At 39.3% G+C, this 20396-nt stretch overlaps 2 protein-coding genes across 2 annotated transcripts in view; both read left to right on the forward strand.

Annotated features, from left to right (window-relative positions):
- LOC135086030 (GILT-like protein 1) overlaps window positions 1-20396 on the forward strand; it is a 121422-nt gene that overhangs the window by 74835 nt on the left and 26191 nt on the right. The window lies entirely within an intron of this gene.
- LOC135085878 (probable proline--tRNA ligase, mitochondrial) lies at window positions 1170-18471 on the forward strand. The gene is made up of 13 exons (XM_063980662.1): window positions 1170-1339; window positions 1756-2007; window positions 2687-2767; window positions 4794-4974; window positions 6084-6253; window positions 11643-11761; window positions 13336-13432; window positions 14476-14612; window positions 15818-15980; window positions 16388-16549; window positions 16928-17081; window positions 17736-17875; window positions 18292-18471. Exons 1-13 carry the CDS (start codon window positions 1247-1249, stop codon window positions 18469-18471), a joined length of 1929 nt encoding a protein of 642 aa, XP_063836732.1. The 5' UTR covers window positions 1170-1246.

Here is a 20396-nt window from a genome sequence, read left to right on the forward strand (position 1 = left end):
GCTTCAATTGCATTTGATAGTGCAACACTGAGTACAGTCGTACCTGTGTTAAATTAATAGGCTAACTTTATGTATCAGGATTCAGGATTACGGGCTAATTTGATATTTTCATATATTAACGAAAAAATATTATTATAGGTAACCTGGTTTAAATAAATTAAATGAACCATCAATCGAGCTAGTAGGATTTATTTTATTATTCATCAATAATCAAATTCAGAACTTGAATATTCAACTGCAATGTTTGCTCATGAACGCTTCAAACTCGGTACTTCTTTCCCAATTCCATAAAATTTAACACTTAGAAAGTGACAAAAAAATTTAAAATAGGTAGTTGAAACAAACCACAGCTAATTTTCATAGTGGACTGTACTATGCGATAAACATGTCAGTCAATTTGACAACCTTTGTCGGAAACATTATTCAATGAAAATATTGTCCGAACTCTTAGTATTTCTCTTCGACAAATACTTTAACACATTGTAAACCACTTTTCTTTCACGACTATAAAAAGATTTTAGCAATTTAATTCACAAAATCAATTGCGCACATTTAAAATAAAGTTTGTTTACACTTTGACAGCAATAGACTGACATGCAAGGTGACATGACAATGAAGTTTTCAGTTACTGTTGCCATTAAAAGAAATTAGTACCATTAGTTTTCCGCAACATGGCGAGGGTTTTTATGTTCCTGGTCAGGCTATAAGTTACTATTTGACCGCCAACAAAAATTAATTCAAATTCAAATTAGCCAGTGAAAGCCGAGTTTGTCCTGCGAAAAAGTTGTTAAGCCCCGTTAGCCCCTCGTGGTAAGCTAACTAAATTATTATGCTTGTGTTACGAGTGGGCTCACCACAATAGTCGAGCGGCGGTGGGATTCAAACCCGCGTTCCCCGGATCTCGAGTCGGCCAGTCCAACGCCTTCACCGTTCGGCTATCGTAGCTATGTAGAAGTGCTGATTCCGTAAAATAAGTGAGTGTCATCCACTTCATTCAATGAAATTGAGAATAAAAAAAATTCTCATTTGCTCCCATCATGACGAGTGTAAGTAAAAGTATACAAACTATTATAATTAATAAACGAAACGCTTTATGCGTCAGCATCGACTATTGAACAAGTTTTGGAACGAAACGTAGTAAGTCAAAATCAGCTGTTAAGTGACAGTGACATCCTAACCTCAAAGTTTCTGTGTGGTATTCTGTAAAATTATTATTTTATCACATAAAATCCAGTTTTTCAACAAAATGCGATATGTGTCTCAGATATTTCAGCCAGTGATCACTATACCGAAGAATGCGAAGATCAAAAATACAGAAATCACTTGCAAAAGTCAAAAAGTAAGTAAAATTTTTGTAACACAAGAAAATAGGTAAACAAGATGAAAGTACTTATTTTTAACTCATGAACGCTTGTTGTTTGCCATAAATATAAATTTCCCTATGTCTTTAATACATCTATTTACAAATCAGTCATTTAATTACATACTTAAAAGTGCTTTTTATACAAACCCAGTTGTCTTGCTAACATCTAATTTAAAGTCATATTTCTCTTTAATACACTTCGTTTCTGTGCGATTATCCATCTTAAACATTTATTATCTTTCGTATTAATATTTGTATCAATATTTCTACCATTGGTACCAATTTATTTACTCATAGAAGGCTACAGTTGATCCCATAAGAGGTTTTTTTAATTAGTTTTTATGAATGCCTAAAAAAGTAAGCATAATATTAGATGGTATCTTACCTTCCAGCTGCTCTTAGAATGTGGTCTAGTCCGTCCCACGAGCTCTGGTCTCTTCGCACTCCTGCCGTTAGCCCGCAGAGCCCTCGACAAGCTGGAGACCATCGTCCGGCAGTGCGTAGAGGCAGCCGGTGCTCAGAGAGTGACGCTGCCTTCGCTCACCGCTGCCCACCTGTGGGAGAAGACGGGCCGGCTTGAGGATGTTGGATCTGAGCTGTTGACGGTTAAAGATAGGCATAAGAAGGAGTATTTGTTGGCACCAGTAGGTATTTTACAAGTTTTCAAATTATTTAGTATAGCTTTCCGCCCGCGGCTTCGCCCGCGTGGAATTTTGTCTGTCACAGAAAAACTTTATCGCGCGCGTCCCTGTTTCATAAACCGGGATAAAAACTATCCTATGTTCTTTCCCGGGACTCAAACTATCTCTATGCCAAATTTCATCAAAATCGGTTGCGAGGTTTAAGCGGGAAAGCGTAACAGACAGACAGACAGACAGAGTTACTTTCGCATTTATAATATTATATGTTGGGATGGAACTTTCCAGGGCTTGTACTTATTTGTTTGTAGTTTAGCATGTTTATTGAAGAATTAAATTACAGCTTGCCAAAGGTGTTATAATCTCTAGGAAAGTGCAGATTTCTTTAGACTCCCTGCAGACTACAGATTTTTTGTTTGTATCGGGTATCAGTAAGAACATGTATGACAATGCACAAAATTCAAATTAAAAGCTGACCAAACTATTGGCAAATAAAAAGTTTGTGTGGGGGACTCTAACCCTCTTACGAATAAAAAGTTACAAACCTGTTGAACAGTAATTTTAAAATGATATTTCCATCCATACTAAATCTCACTTTTAGCTAAGTTTCAACATGCGTGTACCTAATTTATATTACAGGTTTAATAAAATGGTTTGTACAAAAATGAACATTTTTCAATTTCAGACACATGAGGAAGCGATAGCTGACCTCCTGGCCGACGTGGGTCCTGTGTCGTACAAGCAGCTACCACTAGTTTTGTATCAAGTAAGACACATTTATTTACTTACTTTTGCCTGCAGTTTCACCCGCGAACGTTTCGATTCATCACAGAATAACACCCGTATTCACAAACATTACTATGAGATTTCACAGTGCGCGTGGACGCACAGGGTGACGACACATGAACCATTCACAGAGCTGTGCGTCCGATTTGCTGCTTCACTTAAGCAAGCATCGTTTGTGAATACGGGCGATATACGCGCACTTGAGAAGTTTAGACATTTTTACTTAAATTCGATTTGAATTAATTTTATATTGATACGAAACACTACAATATTTTATAAGTTCGGGCCGTCGAGTATTTAGCGATCCATTTTAAGTGGAGTCATTTAATTCTACCCAGTGGCGGCGTAGCATAGGTTGGCACCCGGGGCGGCACCCCCCCCCCCCCCCCGTCATCATAAATTATAGCCTAAGGTACCCCAGAATGGCACCCCCCCTGTCATGACATCACGACCGTCCTTGCCATGCAGATGCGTCAGTGAGTACTAATCTGCGCGATTTTGTCACCCCCTGATGCTTGGCACCCGGGGCGGACCGCCCCCACCGCCCCCCCCTTACGCCGCTACTGATTCTACCCTCCAAAAGAGCTGCATTTTTTTTGTTCACTTTTCATTCCTTTGGCAAAGGCATACACCCACAGATATGTCTGCCATATCTGCCATATCTGTGCATATGTTACTGTAAAAGCTCGAACTACGGTTAATCTTAAGATTTAAGTGTAAGTCTTAGGATTTACCGACATGAGTTGGTAAATGTAAGTATTTCTGAAAATACGACGATTTTTTCGAGCTTTTACCATTCGAATTCAGTATATGCTAGGTTTTACCTCTGTCAGCTGGTGGATGTTGGTTTTAGGAATAAAACAATGAGTAATTCTTAATGGGGAATTATAACACGATCGACTAAAAAATAACTTAGCGACTGATGATGGCATACTTACTGTTTTAATAACTTGAGCGGTATGAATTAATTGAGTAAGCGAAAAATTAACTTAACTAACAACGAATATTGATTATTATAATCAAATGCAGAACCAACGAGCTTACAAAAAGTGGGTTATGTTTAATCCATTTTAGATATTAAAATTCTGTCCGTGCGACTACATTACTAAGTGAGCAAGTAGAAATACAAAGAGGGCAACTTCAATATTAAGATAGATTCGATTTTTTTCGATTGAAGTAATTTCTGATGATGATGATGATGATGAGATGCGCTGAGCACGTTATGACATGTTTTGTTTTTCAACATTTACCGTGCCATTAATGTAAATCCTAAGATTTACCAACGAAATGGTGGTAAGAGTTCGAATCGCAAACCTTTTGGGACATTTACCATTAGAAATTGGTAGATCTTAGGTTTTACTGGAATATCTTAGGATTTACTGCAATTCGAGCTTTTACAGTAACACATACACCATACAGCCAAGTGTTTTTTTTTTTTTCAAAAAGGTTCAAATGATTTATTAATCCACAAATTACACCACCACCACAACACGAATTTTAAAAAATAAAACAAGACTATAAAAATAAACAAAAATCCTACTAATATTATAAATGCGAAAATTTGTATGGATGTCTGGATGTGAACATGTTTGTTACTCTTTCACGCAAAAACTACTGAACGGATTTTGATTAAACTTTACAGTATTAATGTTTATAACCCAGAATAACAAATAGGCTATAATTGCCGTGGCGAAACCGCAGGCAAAAGCTAGTCTAGTCTGTCTAGTATAAAATTAACCTATCTTTATCCGTGATCAACAGTCGGCGCCACTGGCGAGTGACAGGGCCTTATTCGTTAGTGGCGCCAACTGGTGAAAACAAATACTTCATAAGATTTTAAACTTTCGTGTTCCATTTCAACTAAAATAGTAAGACAATAATAATAAACGTCGCGTTAAGATTAAGAGACCCGTGTCTTACTATTTTAGTACAAATACTTTAGCTTAGCGTTAATTTAGGTGATAATTTCTTTATTTATTTAACTCGAACTGCTTTATTCGTCGCAGATTAGCAACAAATACCGGGACGAGCAGCGGCCCAAGCACGGCCTCCTCCGCGCGCGTTCGTTCGCGATGCTCGACGCGTACGCCGCGCACGCGAGCGCCGAATGCTCGCGAGCGGTGTACGAGCGCATGACGCGAGCGTATAGTAGGCTGTTTGAGAGGCTGCAGCTGCCTGTCTATAGAGGTAGGTAGGTTTACTATTTTTTTATTTAAATCTACCGTTCGTTACAGCCAATCGACGTCCACTGCTGGACGAAGGCATCCCTTTCCCTTCCCCGTCCCTTCACCAGATCGTCGGTCCACCTAGTGGGGGGGGCCTGCCCCCCACACTAATTATATTAATACTAGCTTTCCGCCCGCGGCTTCGCCCGCGTGGAATTTTGTCTGTCACAGAAAACTTTATCGCGCTCGTCCCTGTTTCAAAAACCGGGATAAAAACTATCCTATGTCCTTTCCCGGGACTCAAACTGTCTCTATGATAAATTTCATCAGAATCGGTTCAGTGGTTTAGGCGTGAAAGCAAGACAGACAGAGTTACTTTCGCATTTATAATATTAGTATAGAAGATTATAAAATTAAGTTTCTGAGTTTACAACCTAAAGTGTAGATCTACTGAACTGATAAAAAAAATCAATTACAGGCCACATTATACAAATAAAATAAAATAAAATAATACACATATTAACAGAAAAAACGTTTCTAAAAGAAAAGAATAAAATATAACAATTCGGAACAAATAAAGACATTTTTGATTTTTTTTTTCTCTAAATACATCATCAAAGTCGAATCAAAATACCAAATTTTCTGCACAGGCTTTTAAAAGGCGCTTTTACAAGTTTTACTTCTAAGTTGCAGAGCTGTGAAGAATAATATAAATGTTTTTTTCTTATTTTTTTCCTTTTTTTTCTATTAACTATATTTTGAATATACAGGGTGTTAGGTAAATGGGTATATGAGCCGACACTAGCCCATGTTAACATGGGCATATAAATGGTATGGCGAAGTCAGAAATTTGATATCATCATTTATTTTTTTTCTAATTTTCATACAAAATAAATTTTATAAAATCCGATTTGTATGAAAATTTTAATAATTAAAATGAAGATATAAATTTTCTGACTTCACCATACCATTTATATGCCCATGTTAACATGGGCTAGTGTCGGCTCATATACCCATTTACCTAACACCCTGTAGTGTCAATACTCAATAAACATATTGAGTATTGAAGTTTATAAGTTCCTCTTGTGGTCTAAATTGAATAAATATTTTTGATTTTGTATTTCTTTCCAGTGTCAGCTCCAACCGGCGATATGGGCGGCTCTCTCTCCCACGAGTGGCAGGTCGCGGCGGCGGCGGGCGAGGACGCGATACATATATGTCCGTCCTGCTCGCACGCGGCCATAGATGAAGGGCCGTGTGCGCAGTGCGGGAGGGAGACGGATAGAGTCAGCAGTATTGAGGTGGGTTTATAAAAAATTGCTTTAGTAATATTTTCAGCTACAGGACGTCCACTGCTGAACATAGGCATCAGGCCATGTTAGTTGGTTAGTAGCGGCCTGCATCCAGTGCCTTCCTGCTACCTCTATAAGGTCATCAGTCCATCTTATGAGACATTAGATGCTGCTCTTACACATACGTGAACCCAGTTGGTTGTTTATTGTTAGGGATATATTAAGTCCGCTACAGAGCAATAAACACAGTGGTTGGTAGTAACATAATAAATATATTGGTATCAAAGCACACGTAGAATATTTACAATAGAGAGTTCGGCACAGCCATTACACAGCTAAAGACAACATCACATTTGAATATAAATGACAGTTCTATCATAGCGGTTCCAGCTAGCCAGCTCTACGTTATACAGCATGAAGGTGCTCATCAACACACCCCCTCAACTCATGCTTTATACAAGGCACTAGAGTACGCGCAACCCTAACCCTTTACTCAGCAAGTGATGCCTTATACGAGGCAAAGGTTTGGTGAAAATATCTGCCAGCATATTTTCAGTTGCCAAATGTTCTAAAGTTATCGACTTATTGTCACGCAGCACATCCCTTATAAAGAAATGCCTAATGTCGATGTGCTTACTTTTCGCGTGATAAACACCGTGATCTTCAGCTAGACAGATAGCAGCCAAGTTATCAGCATGCATGCTTACCTTAGACCAATGGTGAAGACCAAGTTCCTTCAGTAAGCCATTCAAATACACTGCTTCTTTCATAGCTTCCGCTAAACTTACAAATTCAGCCTCACAAGTCGACGTCGCAACGATGCGTTGCTTTTGTGATGCCCATGAGATACCTGCTCCGCCTAAAATGAAAACATAGCCGGTAAAAGATCGTCTATCTGTTTCACAGTTACCCCAATCTGCATCCGCATAACCTTGAATGCACTTACCCATCGGTTTAAATGTTAAACCCTGAGTAATCGTACCTTTTAGGTACCTAAGGATCCGCTTTGCAGCTCTCCAATGAGTTTCCTGAGGATTCTCTGAAAATTGTGCGAGTTTTGCCGTCGCGTTCGCGATATCTGGTCTAGTCGCTACGCTCAAGAACATAAGTGCCCCTATGAGTTCTCGGAACGGAAAAGACTTTCCTCCTTCATCCTTCTCTTTGCCACTCATAGCTATCTTTCCCATCTCCATTGGAGTTTGTACAGGATTACAGTCCTCCATGTTAAATCTCTTCAAAATGGTCTTTACATATCTCTGCTGTGACATGTGATATTCATTACCATTTTTCTTTATGTCGATCCCTAGACAAAAGGTTGCTTGGCCAAAGTCCTTTAGTTCAAACCTCTTTGCCAGTTCCTGCTTGAATTTATTTATGGTTTCTCTCTTGCGTGAAGCAATTAATATATCATCAACATAGATAACGACAAATAGGTCTGCTCCATTATTGTCACATTTATGATATATACAAGGTTCACTCACTGTTGGTTTCAAACCCATTTCTCTAAGTTTCATGTCCAGCTTCATATTCCACTGTCTTCCAGCTTGCTTGAGACCATATAACGACTTCTTCAAAAGACAGGTGTCACCCCCTGCTTTCATATTCTCAAGCATTTTCACAGCTCTTTTGCCTATTTCGCTTTTTCTGCCATCCAAGCTTATCAGCTTTTCTAAACTTTCTTTCAGCAGTTCTGGAATTCTCATATAAATATTCTCATCAAGATCTCCATTTAAATAAGCAGTATTTATATCTATCTGATCTATGTCCATGCCCATTTCAGCTGCTAAAGCAATCAATAGACGAACCGTTGCTATCCTAGCAACTGGGGCGAATGTCTTGAAGTAATCCAGACCATGTTGTTGACTATATCCTTTCGCGACAAGCCTGGCCTTCTTCTTTTCTGTTAAATCAACATTTACCTTCGTTGTTAACACATATCGACATCCAATGACATTTCGATCAGGTGGTTTCTTTACTATTTTCCATGTATCATTCTTCACTAAACTTCTTAACTCTGATAAAATTGCTTCTTCCCATTTGACTTTTTCATCACTTCCCAAAGCTTCCTTCAAAGTTGTCTCAATAGCTCCAGCAAAATCATCACAGTCACCATATTCTTCTTCCTGTGACTCACTGTCACTATTCTCTGTTTCTCTAACTTCAACCATATTAAAGATTTTTCGGGGGCGCCCAACGTGTCCTCTCTCAATCCTAGGTCTTCCAGGGCCTCTTTTCAAAGTAATATTCCAGTCAAATGTCTCATTTCTATCAGTAGTACTAGTAACTTCCGTATCTTCTGTATTTAGTTCGTTTCTGAACGGTACATCTTGAGATCGATCTATTGGAACTTGAATATTCGAAGGTTGATCACTAAAGTGTGAACTACATTGTCTGTTGGACAATTCAAACTCGATAGTCTTCCTTTTATCAACACTATCTTGTTCACATTGCAGCTCAATAGATGGTTCTTTCAAAACTTCACTTTCAGTTTTCTTATCTTCCTGAAACTTGACGTCTCTTGACACCACTATTTTTCTTTTCTCGGATATCCACACCCTATAGCCACCAGATTCAGCCGGGTAGCCCACAAAAATGCCGGGAGAACTTCGTGCTGCGAACTTATCCTTTCCTGGCTCCTTTTCCAAAACATGAACTTTCGCACCGAATGTTCTGAAATAACCAATATTTACAGGTTTATTAAACAATTTTTCATATGGAATTTCTCCATTCAAGCTGCTAGTCGGACATCTGTTACGCAAATAACACGCGGTTGCAATAGCTTCCGCCCAAAAACTTGCTGGTAGACCAGAGGATAATAACATACATCTTGCCTTCTCCAGTAAGGTGCGATTCATCCGTTCTGCAATTCCATTACTCTGCGGTGAATACGGCGTAGTCAACCTCCTTTTTATTCCATTTTCTTGTAAAAATTTCGAAAAATCACTATTCACAAATTCCTTGCCAATAACGGAATGGAAATATTTTATTTGTTTACCTGTCAAATTTTCGATCTGACATTTAAATATTTTAAACTTTGACAAGACGTCACTTTTATTTTTCAACATAAAAACTTCACACCAACGAGTACAATCATCAATAAATGTAACAAAATATTTGTTTCCCGCATTTGATTGAACTCTCATTGGGCCTACCACATCAGAATAAATTATTTTTAACTTTTCGTCACATGGCTGACTGGACTTCACAAAAGGCAACGCAACCATCTTTCCCTTAGCACACACATCACAATCGCGCAATTCAGTATCAGACTTGGTGGCGTCTATACCCGATTTCTTCAGTACTTTCATAAGATCCCTAGCATTCAAATGTCCCATACGCTCATGCCATCTACACAAATCCACATCCTTATCTGATACTACAGATGCCGAAGCATCCTGCTCTCTCAGGTAATACAAATTACCTCTACGATCAGCAGTCAACTTAACTTCACCATCCTTAGTTGCATATGCTACATCACGTTTAAAAGTGACTATACAACCTCGATCAGTAAGTTTAGAAATCGAAATTAAGTTACTACGTAGATCAGGAACTAACAACGTATCTTCAAATTGGATTTTTCGCGTAATATCATCGTTACATGCTAATATCTTGACAGTACCCTTACCTTGCACGGTTGTCAAAGAATCAGTGGCTAATTTCAATTGTTGGTTACTTGGCAATATTTTATCAAACCTGCTTGCGTTGTTACACATGTGCGAGCTGCAACCGCTATCAAACAACCATTCCTGATGAAGACGCTTGGAATCAATAGCTAAACAGTTATCTGAAACATGATACACAGTTAAAGCTTCATGTTCTACAGTCGAACACGACTCAACGCAACTAGATTCTGAAGGTTTCTGTTCTGAAGCCTGAGAAGACTTCTTTTTCTTGCAATCGGATGCCTTATGTCCAAAGTTATGACATTTGAAACATTTATACTTAAATTTTGTTTCAGGTCCAGTCCCATTCTTCTTCTGATGTTTATTTATATACATAGCTCCTTCTATCCTCTCAACTTGGGTATTGCCTCTCGAACTGTATTCTTCGATAATTTTCACCCTAAGTTGTTCAGGCTTTGGCAGCTCGTCTCTACTTTCAATGGCGCATCTGAAGTTCTCATAGCTTGCTGGTAAACTATACAGCAACATAATCGCTAAAAGATCATCATGGATCACGATGTCCATTTCTTCTAACTTATCGACAGCTTCAAAAAATAAATCAAGATGTTCGCATACGTTCTGATCCTCACTCATCTTGTGTAGCATGAGCCTTTTCATCAGGGTCGCTTTTTTCGCAGGTCCACGTGATACGAACAGACTCTCTAATTTCAGCCAAACCTCTCGTGCAGTCTTCAATCTTTTCACATGATGAACAACACTCGGATCCAATGACAAAATCAACTCCGATCTTGCCTTTCTGTCAGCAAAATCCCATGCTGTTGATAATGTCTCATCCGTGGGTTTTGACTTTTCTCCACTTACATATTCCCAAAAATCATTTCTGATCAATAGGGCTTCTACTTGCACTTTCCAACTATCATAGTTGTCTTTTCTCAATAACTCAATACGTACATTCGACATTCTGTTCACGTCACTTTATACGAAATTATTTTCACGACAAACTATTTTAAAATGTTACTTTGCTCTGGGGCTCTGGGCCCATAACCCTTGTTAGGGATATATTAAGTCCGCTACAGAGCAATAAACACAGTGGTTGGTAGTAACATAATAAATATATTGGTATCAAAGCACACGTAGAATATTTACAATAGAGAGTTCGGCACAGCCATTACACAGCTAAAGACAACATCACATTTGAATATAAATGACAGTTCTATCATAGCGGTTCCAGCTAGCCAGCTCTACGTTATACAGCATGAAGGTGCTCATCAACATTTATAAGTTTATTTATAGACTAGCGGCCTCCCGCGACTTCGTACGCGCGGATCCCGTTTTACCCCCTTAGGGGTTGAATTTTGCAAAATCCCGTCTTAGTGAGCACCTACGTTCTAAAAGGAACCCCCATGCAAAATTTGAGACTTCTAGCACTTGTAGTTTCTAAGATTTCGTGAAGAGTGAGTCAGTCAATCAGTGACCTTTCGCTTTTATAAAGCCCGGTCTGTGAGCACGTAGAATTTTGTCCAATGATCCCAAGCTACCCATCCTTATCGCTCGCGCGTAATTATATGTATTGTTGTAGCGACTGTGCGACGGGCGCCCGCAGTGAGTGTGCGAGCGCGACAGCAACATAATTACGCGCGAGCGATAAGGATGGGTAGCTTGGGGTCATTGGACAAAATTCTACGTGCTCACGGACCAAGCTTTAGCTAAAATTCAACCTTAACATACTTAACAATGCGACAAATTTGAAGGTTTTTTTTATTTGGACCCTCCAGGTGGGCCACACATTCATCCTGGGCACGAAGTACAGCGCCCCGCTTAAAGCCAGCTTCGTGCCCGCCGCCGGCGCCCCGCAGCCCCTTATCATGTCCTGCTATGGGATCGGAATCACCAGGTGAGACATCATCCCAGCCATAGGACGTCCACTGCTGAACATAGGCCTCCCCCAATGCTTTCCATGTTGATCGATTGGTAGCGGCGGTTGGCGCCTTCCTGCTACCTTTACTTTAGAAATTCACACAAAGTAATCAAAATAATGTGCTCACTAGCCTTTGACCGCGGCTTCACCCGCGTGAAATATAGTTTGTCACAGATCGTCATAAAATATAGTCTACAGGGTGTTAGGTAAATGGGTATATGAGCCGACACTAGCCCATGTTAACATGGGCATATAAATGGTATGGTGAAGTCAGAAATTTGATATCATAATTTTAATTTTTTTAATTTTCATACAAAATAAATTTTATAAAATCCGATTTGTATGAAAAATAAAATAATTAAAATGAAGATATCAATTTTCTGACTTCACCATACCATTTATATGACCATGTTAACATGGGCTAGTGTCGGCTCATATACCCATTTACCTAACACCCTGTATAATAATATGTTATTTTGGGTTATAAACAATAATACTAAAGTAAAGTTTCATCAAAATCCGTTCAGTAGTTTTTGCGTGAAAGACTAAAAAACATGTTAACATCCAGACATCCATACAAACTTTCGTATTTATAATATTAGTAGGATTATCCACTGCGGTATCAGTACTCAACGTTCGAATAGTCTTTAGTATGTAGGTACTACGCAAGCAATGTAAGGTGTTTACATTATGACGTCATTATGACTGTCACGAGCAATGTGTTGTTTTTGGGCATATTGCTACGACACCGGCCCAGCCCCCTTGTCACATCTCTCTTTAGTTTCTGTGATCTGTGGGTACTACCAGGCCTGTTCATCTCCGCGAGTTTACATCGAAAACAAAACACGCACGATGGCCCACCTACAGGATACTATTCGACAAGGCCTCACATACGAGCGAGCATTGACTCACGCACGCGTATTCTTGTGTATGATGGAAGAAAATAAAGAAAATGTTAAATGCTGTACTAAAATATACTGTGCAGTATTTAACCGCCTAAATAATAATAAAAACATCGAATGTACTTTTTTAAGTTACCTTAAGACACTGAAAGGTAAATAAGTAGTTAATATTATTATTCATGATAATTCATGCTAAGTCATGTATTTCCTCCGCCATTTTCCGCAGTTTGGCACCTCACGTCACATCATTTTACCGAAGTCAGCCCTATAGCTTCGGCGCAGTGCCGATCACTGACGTTTGTCAACAAAATGGTGCTCGACTCTTGAGACAGGCTAAATTACACCATATTGTTAATGACATTGAGCATACATTTTTTTTAATACCTTCGCGAAGTAAAACTTCTGTACGTAGTACTTATTATTATTCTGTGGTACTACGAACTTGAGAAACTCTGACTTTTTTTAAACTGGACTATTCCCACCTCTCTTTCCCACCACTGCAACTCCTGTGTAGCCAGGATCTACAGCTTGACCGCCAATAAAAACCCATCCAGTGAAGGTCAAGTTTGTTCCGGGGGAAAGTTAAACTGTCATTGGACCCGCAACGAATTAATCAGAAGAACATAGACTTAATTGTAATGATTGCAGGTTGCTTGCAGCGAGTTTAGAGGCGCTGTCGACTGAGACGAGCATGCGTTGGCCGCGCGCCATAGCGCCCTACAGCGCCGTCATTATTGGACCCAAAGTGAGTTCACAGCTTGAGTTCTTTCATAACTCGTAGTGTGCTTACCGGACTACATTAAATTAGCAGCGGTAACGTGTTCAGATAGAGACAAAAGTTGCATGAGCACGAGAATTACATTGATGGTTGTACTCTCCGCTGAGAGAAGCGGAGAAGTGTCTTGAATAACCAATCAGATTAAAATTTATCTGTTTCCACTTCTCCTCTCTGCTCCGCACAACTCTCCTCTGCTCTGCGCTGTCACATTCTATAGTCGGTCTATATTGGACCCAAAGTGAGTTCACAGCTTGCTTTGTGTGAGGTGTATTAGCAGGGATAGCGTGTTCCATTCTAGTCAGAGACAAATGATGAACACTTTTTTTCCAGTTGGCGCCATTAGCAAGTAGGTAAGGTTATGTCAATCACCAATGGCGCCAACTCAAAACACTTTTTTAGGGAAACCGAAACGCGCTGACTTAATTAAAATAAATAATTAAAATGGCCTCCGCAGAATAACGGCGTCCTGTTCTGGGGTCTACCTCAGAGCAGGACACAATGTTGCCATTTTGGTCCACAACATGTGCAAGTATTTTAAGCTGTATAACTGTAATAATTTAATATATTGGGCCAAATAAAATATTTTCTTTCTTTCTTTCTAATGAGGGCTATCGTTTTTGAACTTTACAATAATTTGGTACCTCTGGCGATTGACATATGACCCTACTATACAGTGGTGCCATAGTGGTTTGTGCAAATGCGAAAGTCCTCCTACCGCTTCAGTTGCTCACCGTTCGCTCACCAGTTGGCGCCACTGTCCTTACCACTAAAAGGACAGTGACCTTACTTTACAGGGGCGCCAACTGATCAAAATCAAAAATATTTTATTCAATTTAGACCACTAGTGGCACTTATGAACGTCAAAATACAGTAAAAAAAAGGTAGCCCTTAGAGGTCACTTTACATGTCTCCTTATCTTTTGAACCCTACCAGATGAGGGTAAATCCTCATTTCTTCCAGTCAAGTGAGAGGCCTGTACAGATGACACTAGTTTATTTCCTAATCCCCAGGAAGGCTCAAAAGAGTGGCAGTGCCACGGCGAGGAGCGCGTGCTAGATCTATGGCGGCGCGTGGCTCAAACACAAGATACTGTTATAGACGACCGGCACTCGCTCACGGTCGGGAAACGGCTCATGATGGCTGACAAGTATGTATACTATGTACTATTAAAGGCCGGCAGATCTATTCTCATAAATAAAACACTGAATACTTAACTTTCACATTATATTGCCTTATCTACTATATAAAAATAAGTCGGGTTTTCCTCCCTGACGCTATAACTCCAGAACGCACGAACCGATTTCCACGGTTTTGCATTCGTTGGAAAGGTCTCGGGCTCCGTGAGGTTTATAGCAAAGAAAATTCGGGAAAAATGTCAACAGAAAAGCGGGAAGGGGATAAAACGGGATCCACGCGTACGAAGTCGCGGGCGGCCGCTAGTTTTTAATACAATTTATCACTTAGCACAAAAGCGCGGGGAGTCGTCACCGCGCGTCCCTCTATTCTGACGTTTGATTCTTGTGTGACATTGACATTACGTCAATGTCACTATGACAGCAGTTCATTGGCAATAACGATACCGCTATTTTAACGTTTTAGATTTTTCACAATTAACATTACTATAGATCTAGCACATACAGACACGGGTCTAGGGGGAGACAAACCGGGGCGCCTGTCCCGGGTGGCAGTCTAAGGGGGCGCCAAATGGAAAAAGGGGCGCCAAATGGAAAAATGGGGCGCCAAATGCAAAAAGGGGGCGCCAAAATGAAAAAATGGGCGCCAAAAGGAAAGAAAGGGGCGCCAAATGGAAAGAAGTAGGCGTCAAATAGAAAAAAGGGGTGCCAAATTGAAAAAAGTTGGCGCTTTGTGAAAAAAAGCTCACGTTATTCTATTGATAATTTATTTGATTTGAAACGCCCAGTTGGATATCTTGTATAGTTTAGAAATAATTGAGTGAGAACACTTATCGTTTCCACCCTGTATAGTTCTCGAGTGGCTATCGCGGGCCGATAGACGTAGTATGGGCAGGCCTCCCACTAGATCAGTGGTTCTTAACCGGTGGTCCGCGGACCACTGGTGGTCCCTGGAGGCATTCCAAGTGGTCCACGAAGACATCGTAATAAACAAGTGACGTGACGTGATGAGTCGAGTCAACACAATGCAAACGGCGCACAGTGGGCGAGAAATCGACCTCCCCTTTCATAGGTTTTGAAAAAAAAAAGTGGTCCCTGACGAGACAGAAATTTGGTAAAACGGTCCCTCGTGACGTAAAGGTTAAGAACCACTGCTGACTAGATGGACCGACGATCTGATGAAATCGCAGGAAGAGCTTAATAGTGTTTTTGTCCCCAGACTAGGCTACCCAACGATCATAGTGTGCGGCAAGGCGGTCTTAGAGACGCCGCCGCGCTACGAGCTGCACTGTCTCTACCAGTCACGTGGGCCGCGGCTCGTCACTGTAGAGGAATTATTGGACGTCATGAGGGAGGAAGAATGTGTGGAGAACGGTTTAGAGGTTAATAAAATTGTTTAAAGTTTAAAATATGCGTTTTATTTTTTGATAATCAAAATAAAAAAAAATTAAATCAAAAATATTTTATTCCATTTTGACCACTAGTGGCACTCGTGAACATTAAATACAGTAAAAAAGATAGCCCGGGGCCCTTTACAAACCAAACAAATGTGTTCCATTACATACTGAAATACTGAAAAGCGCTAAAAACCATATTGAAAAACCGCTAAAAAAACCATATTGAAAAACCGCTAAAAACCATATTGAAAAACCGCTAAAAACCATATTGAAAAACCGCTAAACACCATTCTAAAAAACCACTAAAACCACCAGAAATAATTAAAACTAGGCAATAAAAACACCACCAAGAGCCTTGAAAAAGCGCCATTTCTGGTGGTATAACCACCAAGGTGGCAACACTGACGATCATAGTGTGCGGCAAGGCGGTCTTAGAGACTCCGCCGCGCTACGAGCTGCACTGTCTCTACCAGTCACGCGGGCCGCGACTCGTCACTGTAGAGGAGTTGTTGGACGTCATGCGCGAGGAAGAATGTTTGGAGAACGGTTTAGAGGTTAATAAAGTTGTTTAAAGTTTAAAACATGCGTTTTATTTTTTGATAATCAAAATAAAAAAAAATTAAATCAAAAATATTTTATTCAATTTTTACCACTAGTGGCACTCGTGAACGTTAAATACAGTAAAAAAAAGATAGCCCGGGGCCCTTTACAAACCAAACAAATGTGTTCCATTACATACTGAAAAGCGCTAAAAACCATATTGAAAAACCGCTAAAAAACCATATTGAAAAACCGCTAAAAACCATATTGAAAAACCGCTAAAAACCATTCTAAAAAACCGCTAAAAACCACCAGAAATAATTAAAACTAGGCAATAAAAACACCACCAAGAGCCTTGAAAAAGCGCTATTTCTGGTGGTAAAACCACCAAGGTGGCAACACTGACGATCATGGTGTGCGCCAAGGCGGTCTTAGAGACTCCGTCGCGCTACGAGCTGCACCGTCTCTACCAGTCACGCGGGCCGCGACTCGTCACTGTAGAGGAGTTATTAGACGTCATGAAAGAGGAAGAATGCGTGGAGAACGGTTTAGAAGTTAATAAAGTTGTTTAAAGTAAAAAAAATGATTATTTTTTGTTAATCAAAATAAAAGAAAATCTAAATCAAAAATATTTTATTCAAATTTTACCACTAGTGGCACTTATGAACGTCAAATACAGTAAAAAAAGTTAGCCCGGGGCCCTTTACGCAAAACCTTTACACAAAAACCAAACAAATGTGTTCCATTACATACTGAAAATACGCTAAAAACCAAATTGAAAAACTGCTAAAAAACCATATTGAAAACCGCTAAAAACCATATTAAAAAACCGCTAAAAACCATATTGAAAAACCGCTAAACACCATTCTAAAAAACCGCTAAAACCACCAGAAATAATTAAAACTAGGCAATAAAAACACCACCAAGAGCCTTAAAAAAGCGCCATTTCTGGTGGTAAAACCTCCAAGGTGGCAACACTGTAAAACCTTGAAAAGGAGGCTGACAATAGTGACTGAGTTTCTTGCGCTGCTTCTTCTCAGCACTGGCCCATTTATTGTCCCGAAGCAGTGGTAGGGTTAATATTGGGACGTGTAAAAGCGCTTTTTTAAAGCCTATTTGCAAAAATAAATGAATTTTATGAATTTTATGAATTTTAAAAATTTTATGAATTTTTAATTTAATTTTTACTGACGATCATAGTGTGCGGCAAGGCGGTCTTAGAGACGCCGCCGCGCTACGAACTGCACTGTCTCTACCAGTCACGCGGGCCGCGACTCGTCACTGTAGAGGAGTTATTGGACGTTATGAGGGAGGAAGAATGTGTGGAGGACGGTTTAGAAGTTAATAAAGTTGTTTAAAGTAAAAAAAAATGTTTATTTTTTGTTAATCAAAATAAAAAAAAATTAAATCAAAAATATTTTATTCAATTTTTACCACTAGTGGCACTCGTGAACGTTAAATACAGTAAAAAAAGATAGCCCGGGGCCCTTTACAAACCAAACAAATGTGTTCCATTACATACTGATACTGAAAAAACGCTAAAAACCATATTGAAAAATCGCTAAAACATTCTAAAAAACCGCTAAAAACCATTCTAAAAAAACCGCTAAAAACCACCACGCTCGACTATTGTGGTGAGTTCACTCGTGACACAAGCATATTTAGCTTAGTACGAGGGGCTAAAGGAGTATTAGTAATTTGTCTAATAACAAATTACTAATAATCTTTAAAAAAAATCTGGTGGTTTTACACCAAGGTGGCAACACTGACGATCGTAGTGTGCGGCAAGGCGGTCTTAGAGAAACCGCCGCGCTACGAGCTGCACCGTCTCTACCAGTCACGCGGGCCGCGACTCGTCACTGTAGAGGAGTTACTGGACGTCATGAAGGAGGAAGAATGCGTGGAGAATGGTTTAGAAGTTAATAAAATTGTTTAAAGTTTAAAATATGCGTTTTATTTGTGTTTAAATTGGATTAAATTACACATCATCCTCATCAACAGCCCTTTACAGACCACTGCTGGACTATGAGCCTCCTCCACTGTAGTGAAAGGGTTTTGCCATAAGCCGTGTGGTGACGGCAGAGTAGAATACGTTTGTCACCAATCCCTACTATTCCCGCGAGTATCGTAAGAGGCGACTTAGGGACTACACATCAAACAGAAAACGGGCAGCAGCGCTCACTGAAAAACATCCATCTTTTAAACTGCGATCTCCAAATTACACATCAAAGGTAATTTAACAGGTTCAATTAAATAAATAAATAAATTAATAAATAAATTGCTTTCATTTAACTCGGTGGACTCGCCAGGCGAGTCACCGGCACTGCAATATAAATTGAATCGACTCGATACGCGAGTTCACTCGTACTATGTAAGGGTTAATTCTAAAACTGTTATTTAACTATTTTAATTTAAATTAAACTTATTTTTTATTTATTTTTTTACAAGCGTTCTACCTATTACATATTCTGTGGTTCTACTCGTAGTTACTACTACTACAGTTACTGGACCGATTTAAAAAAATATTTCTCCATTGAAATCCCTGATGCCTGCCCTGATGAACATACTCGTAGGCGATAGAATATAAATTATAAAAAAAGTTAGTCAAAAAACTTAAATAAATGTAAAGATTAAATAAATTAGGTAACTAGGTATTTCTCCGCCACACACTAAGTGACTGGGTGGTTCGAAGTTCGCCAGGCCAGCTATTAATAATTTTAAGTTTGAATGTTCCCCTGACTTGGACCTGGTTTCGAAACCCCCACGCATTAACCATGAAACCCATGGTTTATTTTTTTAACAATGTCACTTACTACGCGTGCAAATCCGACCATGACTGACTGATAGCATCTGAGATGTGGTTGATAAAATTATTTTTACATTGTTAGGGACACGCAGGATATGTCGCAATGAAGTGAAAGTAAGGTTTTGTTTGTATGTAGGACAGATTTTATAACTAGCATCAAGTTTTTATAAAGATTTTATTAGGTCTTTCAAAATCACAAGCTTTTTAGAGCAATTATTATTATTATTGTCTAACGTAAAAAACGTTTTCTCTTCCAAGCTTCGAAATGTCCATCTACAGCGACTATTCCCGCTACAAAAACCGTAAGGACAGTGCGTCTCGCGCGTGTTTAGAATCTCAAATTACCCCTAAATTGTGTTTTCTTTGTACTTGGTTAGCCGAAAACAAGTGAAGCTCCTTAAATTATTTTTCCGTCGTGTAAATCTTTATGTATGTATTTAAAAAAAAAAGTATTTAAGTAGTGTATCCGTTAAGCTAGCACCCATAACACAAGCATTAAGCATTGAGTTATAATGTACTACGTACTAGAGAAGACATGTCAACTAGACTGTTTCTGGCACGCAAACAGGTCCACGGACCGATCTTCAATTAGTATGTTCTCAGCGGTTGCTGTGACAACACGCGTTTTGTTTTTTGAAATATGCCATCCTATAGACGAAAATACTGTTCAAATAACTCCAGAAACATATTAAGTAAAAATCAAGGAATGACTTTTTACCATTAAGTTGTACATTTATGCACTTTAAAATACTAATTTAATTTTAATTTGTTAATTACAAGGCGTCACCGCGGCGGCAGCCATTTTACGAAAATTTCAAAGAATAAAAATCGCAGACTTGACACTGACGCATAAAGTAGTATAACGAAAGGAAGGTTAAATACAGCAATAAAAATATTTTTTTAAAGATTATAAGCACTTTGTATTGCACAAATTACTAATAGTCCCGTCCAGCCTCTTGTGTTAAGCTAAATAAGCTTGGGTTACGGGTGGGCTCACACAATAGTCGTGCGGCATCATAGATCAAACTTGTTTGAATCTCACTGCTGTTGTTCGT

This window comes from Ostrinia nubilalis, chromosome 30, assembly GCF_963855985.1.
Source record: "Ostrinia nubilalis chromosome 30, ilOstNubi1.1, whole genome shotgun sequence".
Taxonomy (NCBI): Eukaryota; Metazoa; Arthropoda; class Insecta; order Lepidoptera; family Crambidae; genus Ostrinia; species Ostrinia nubilalis.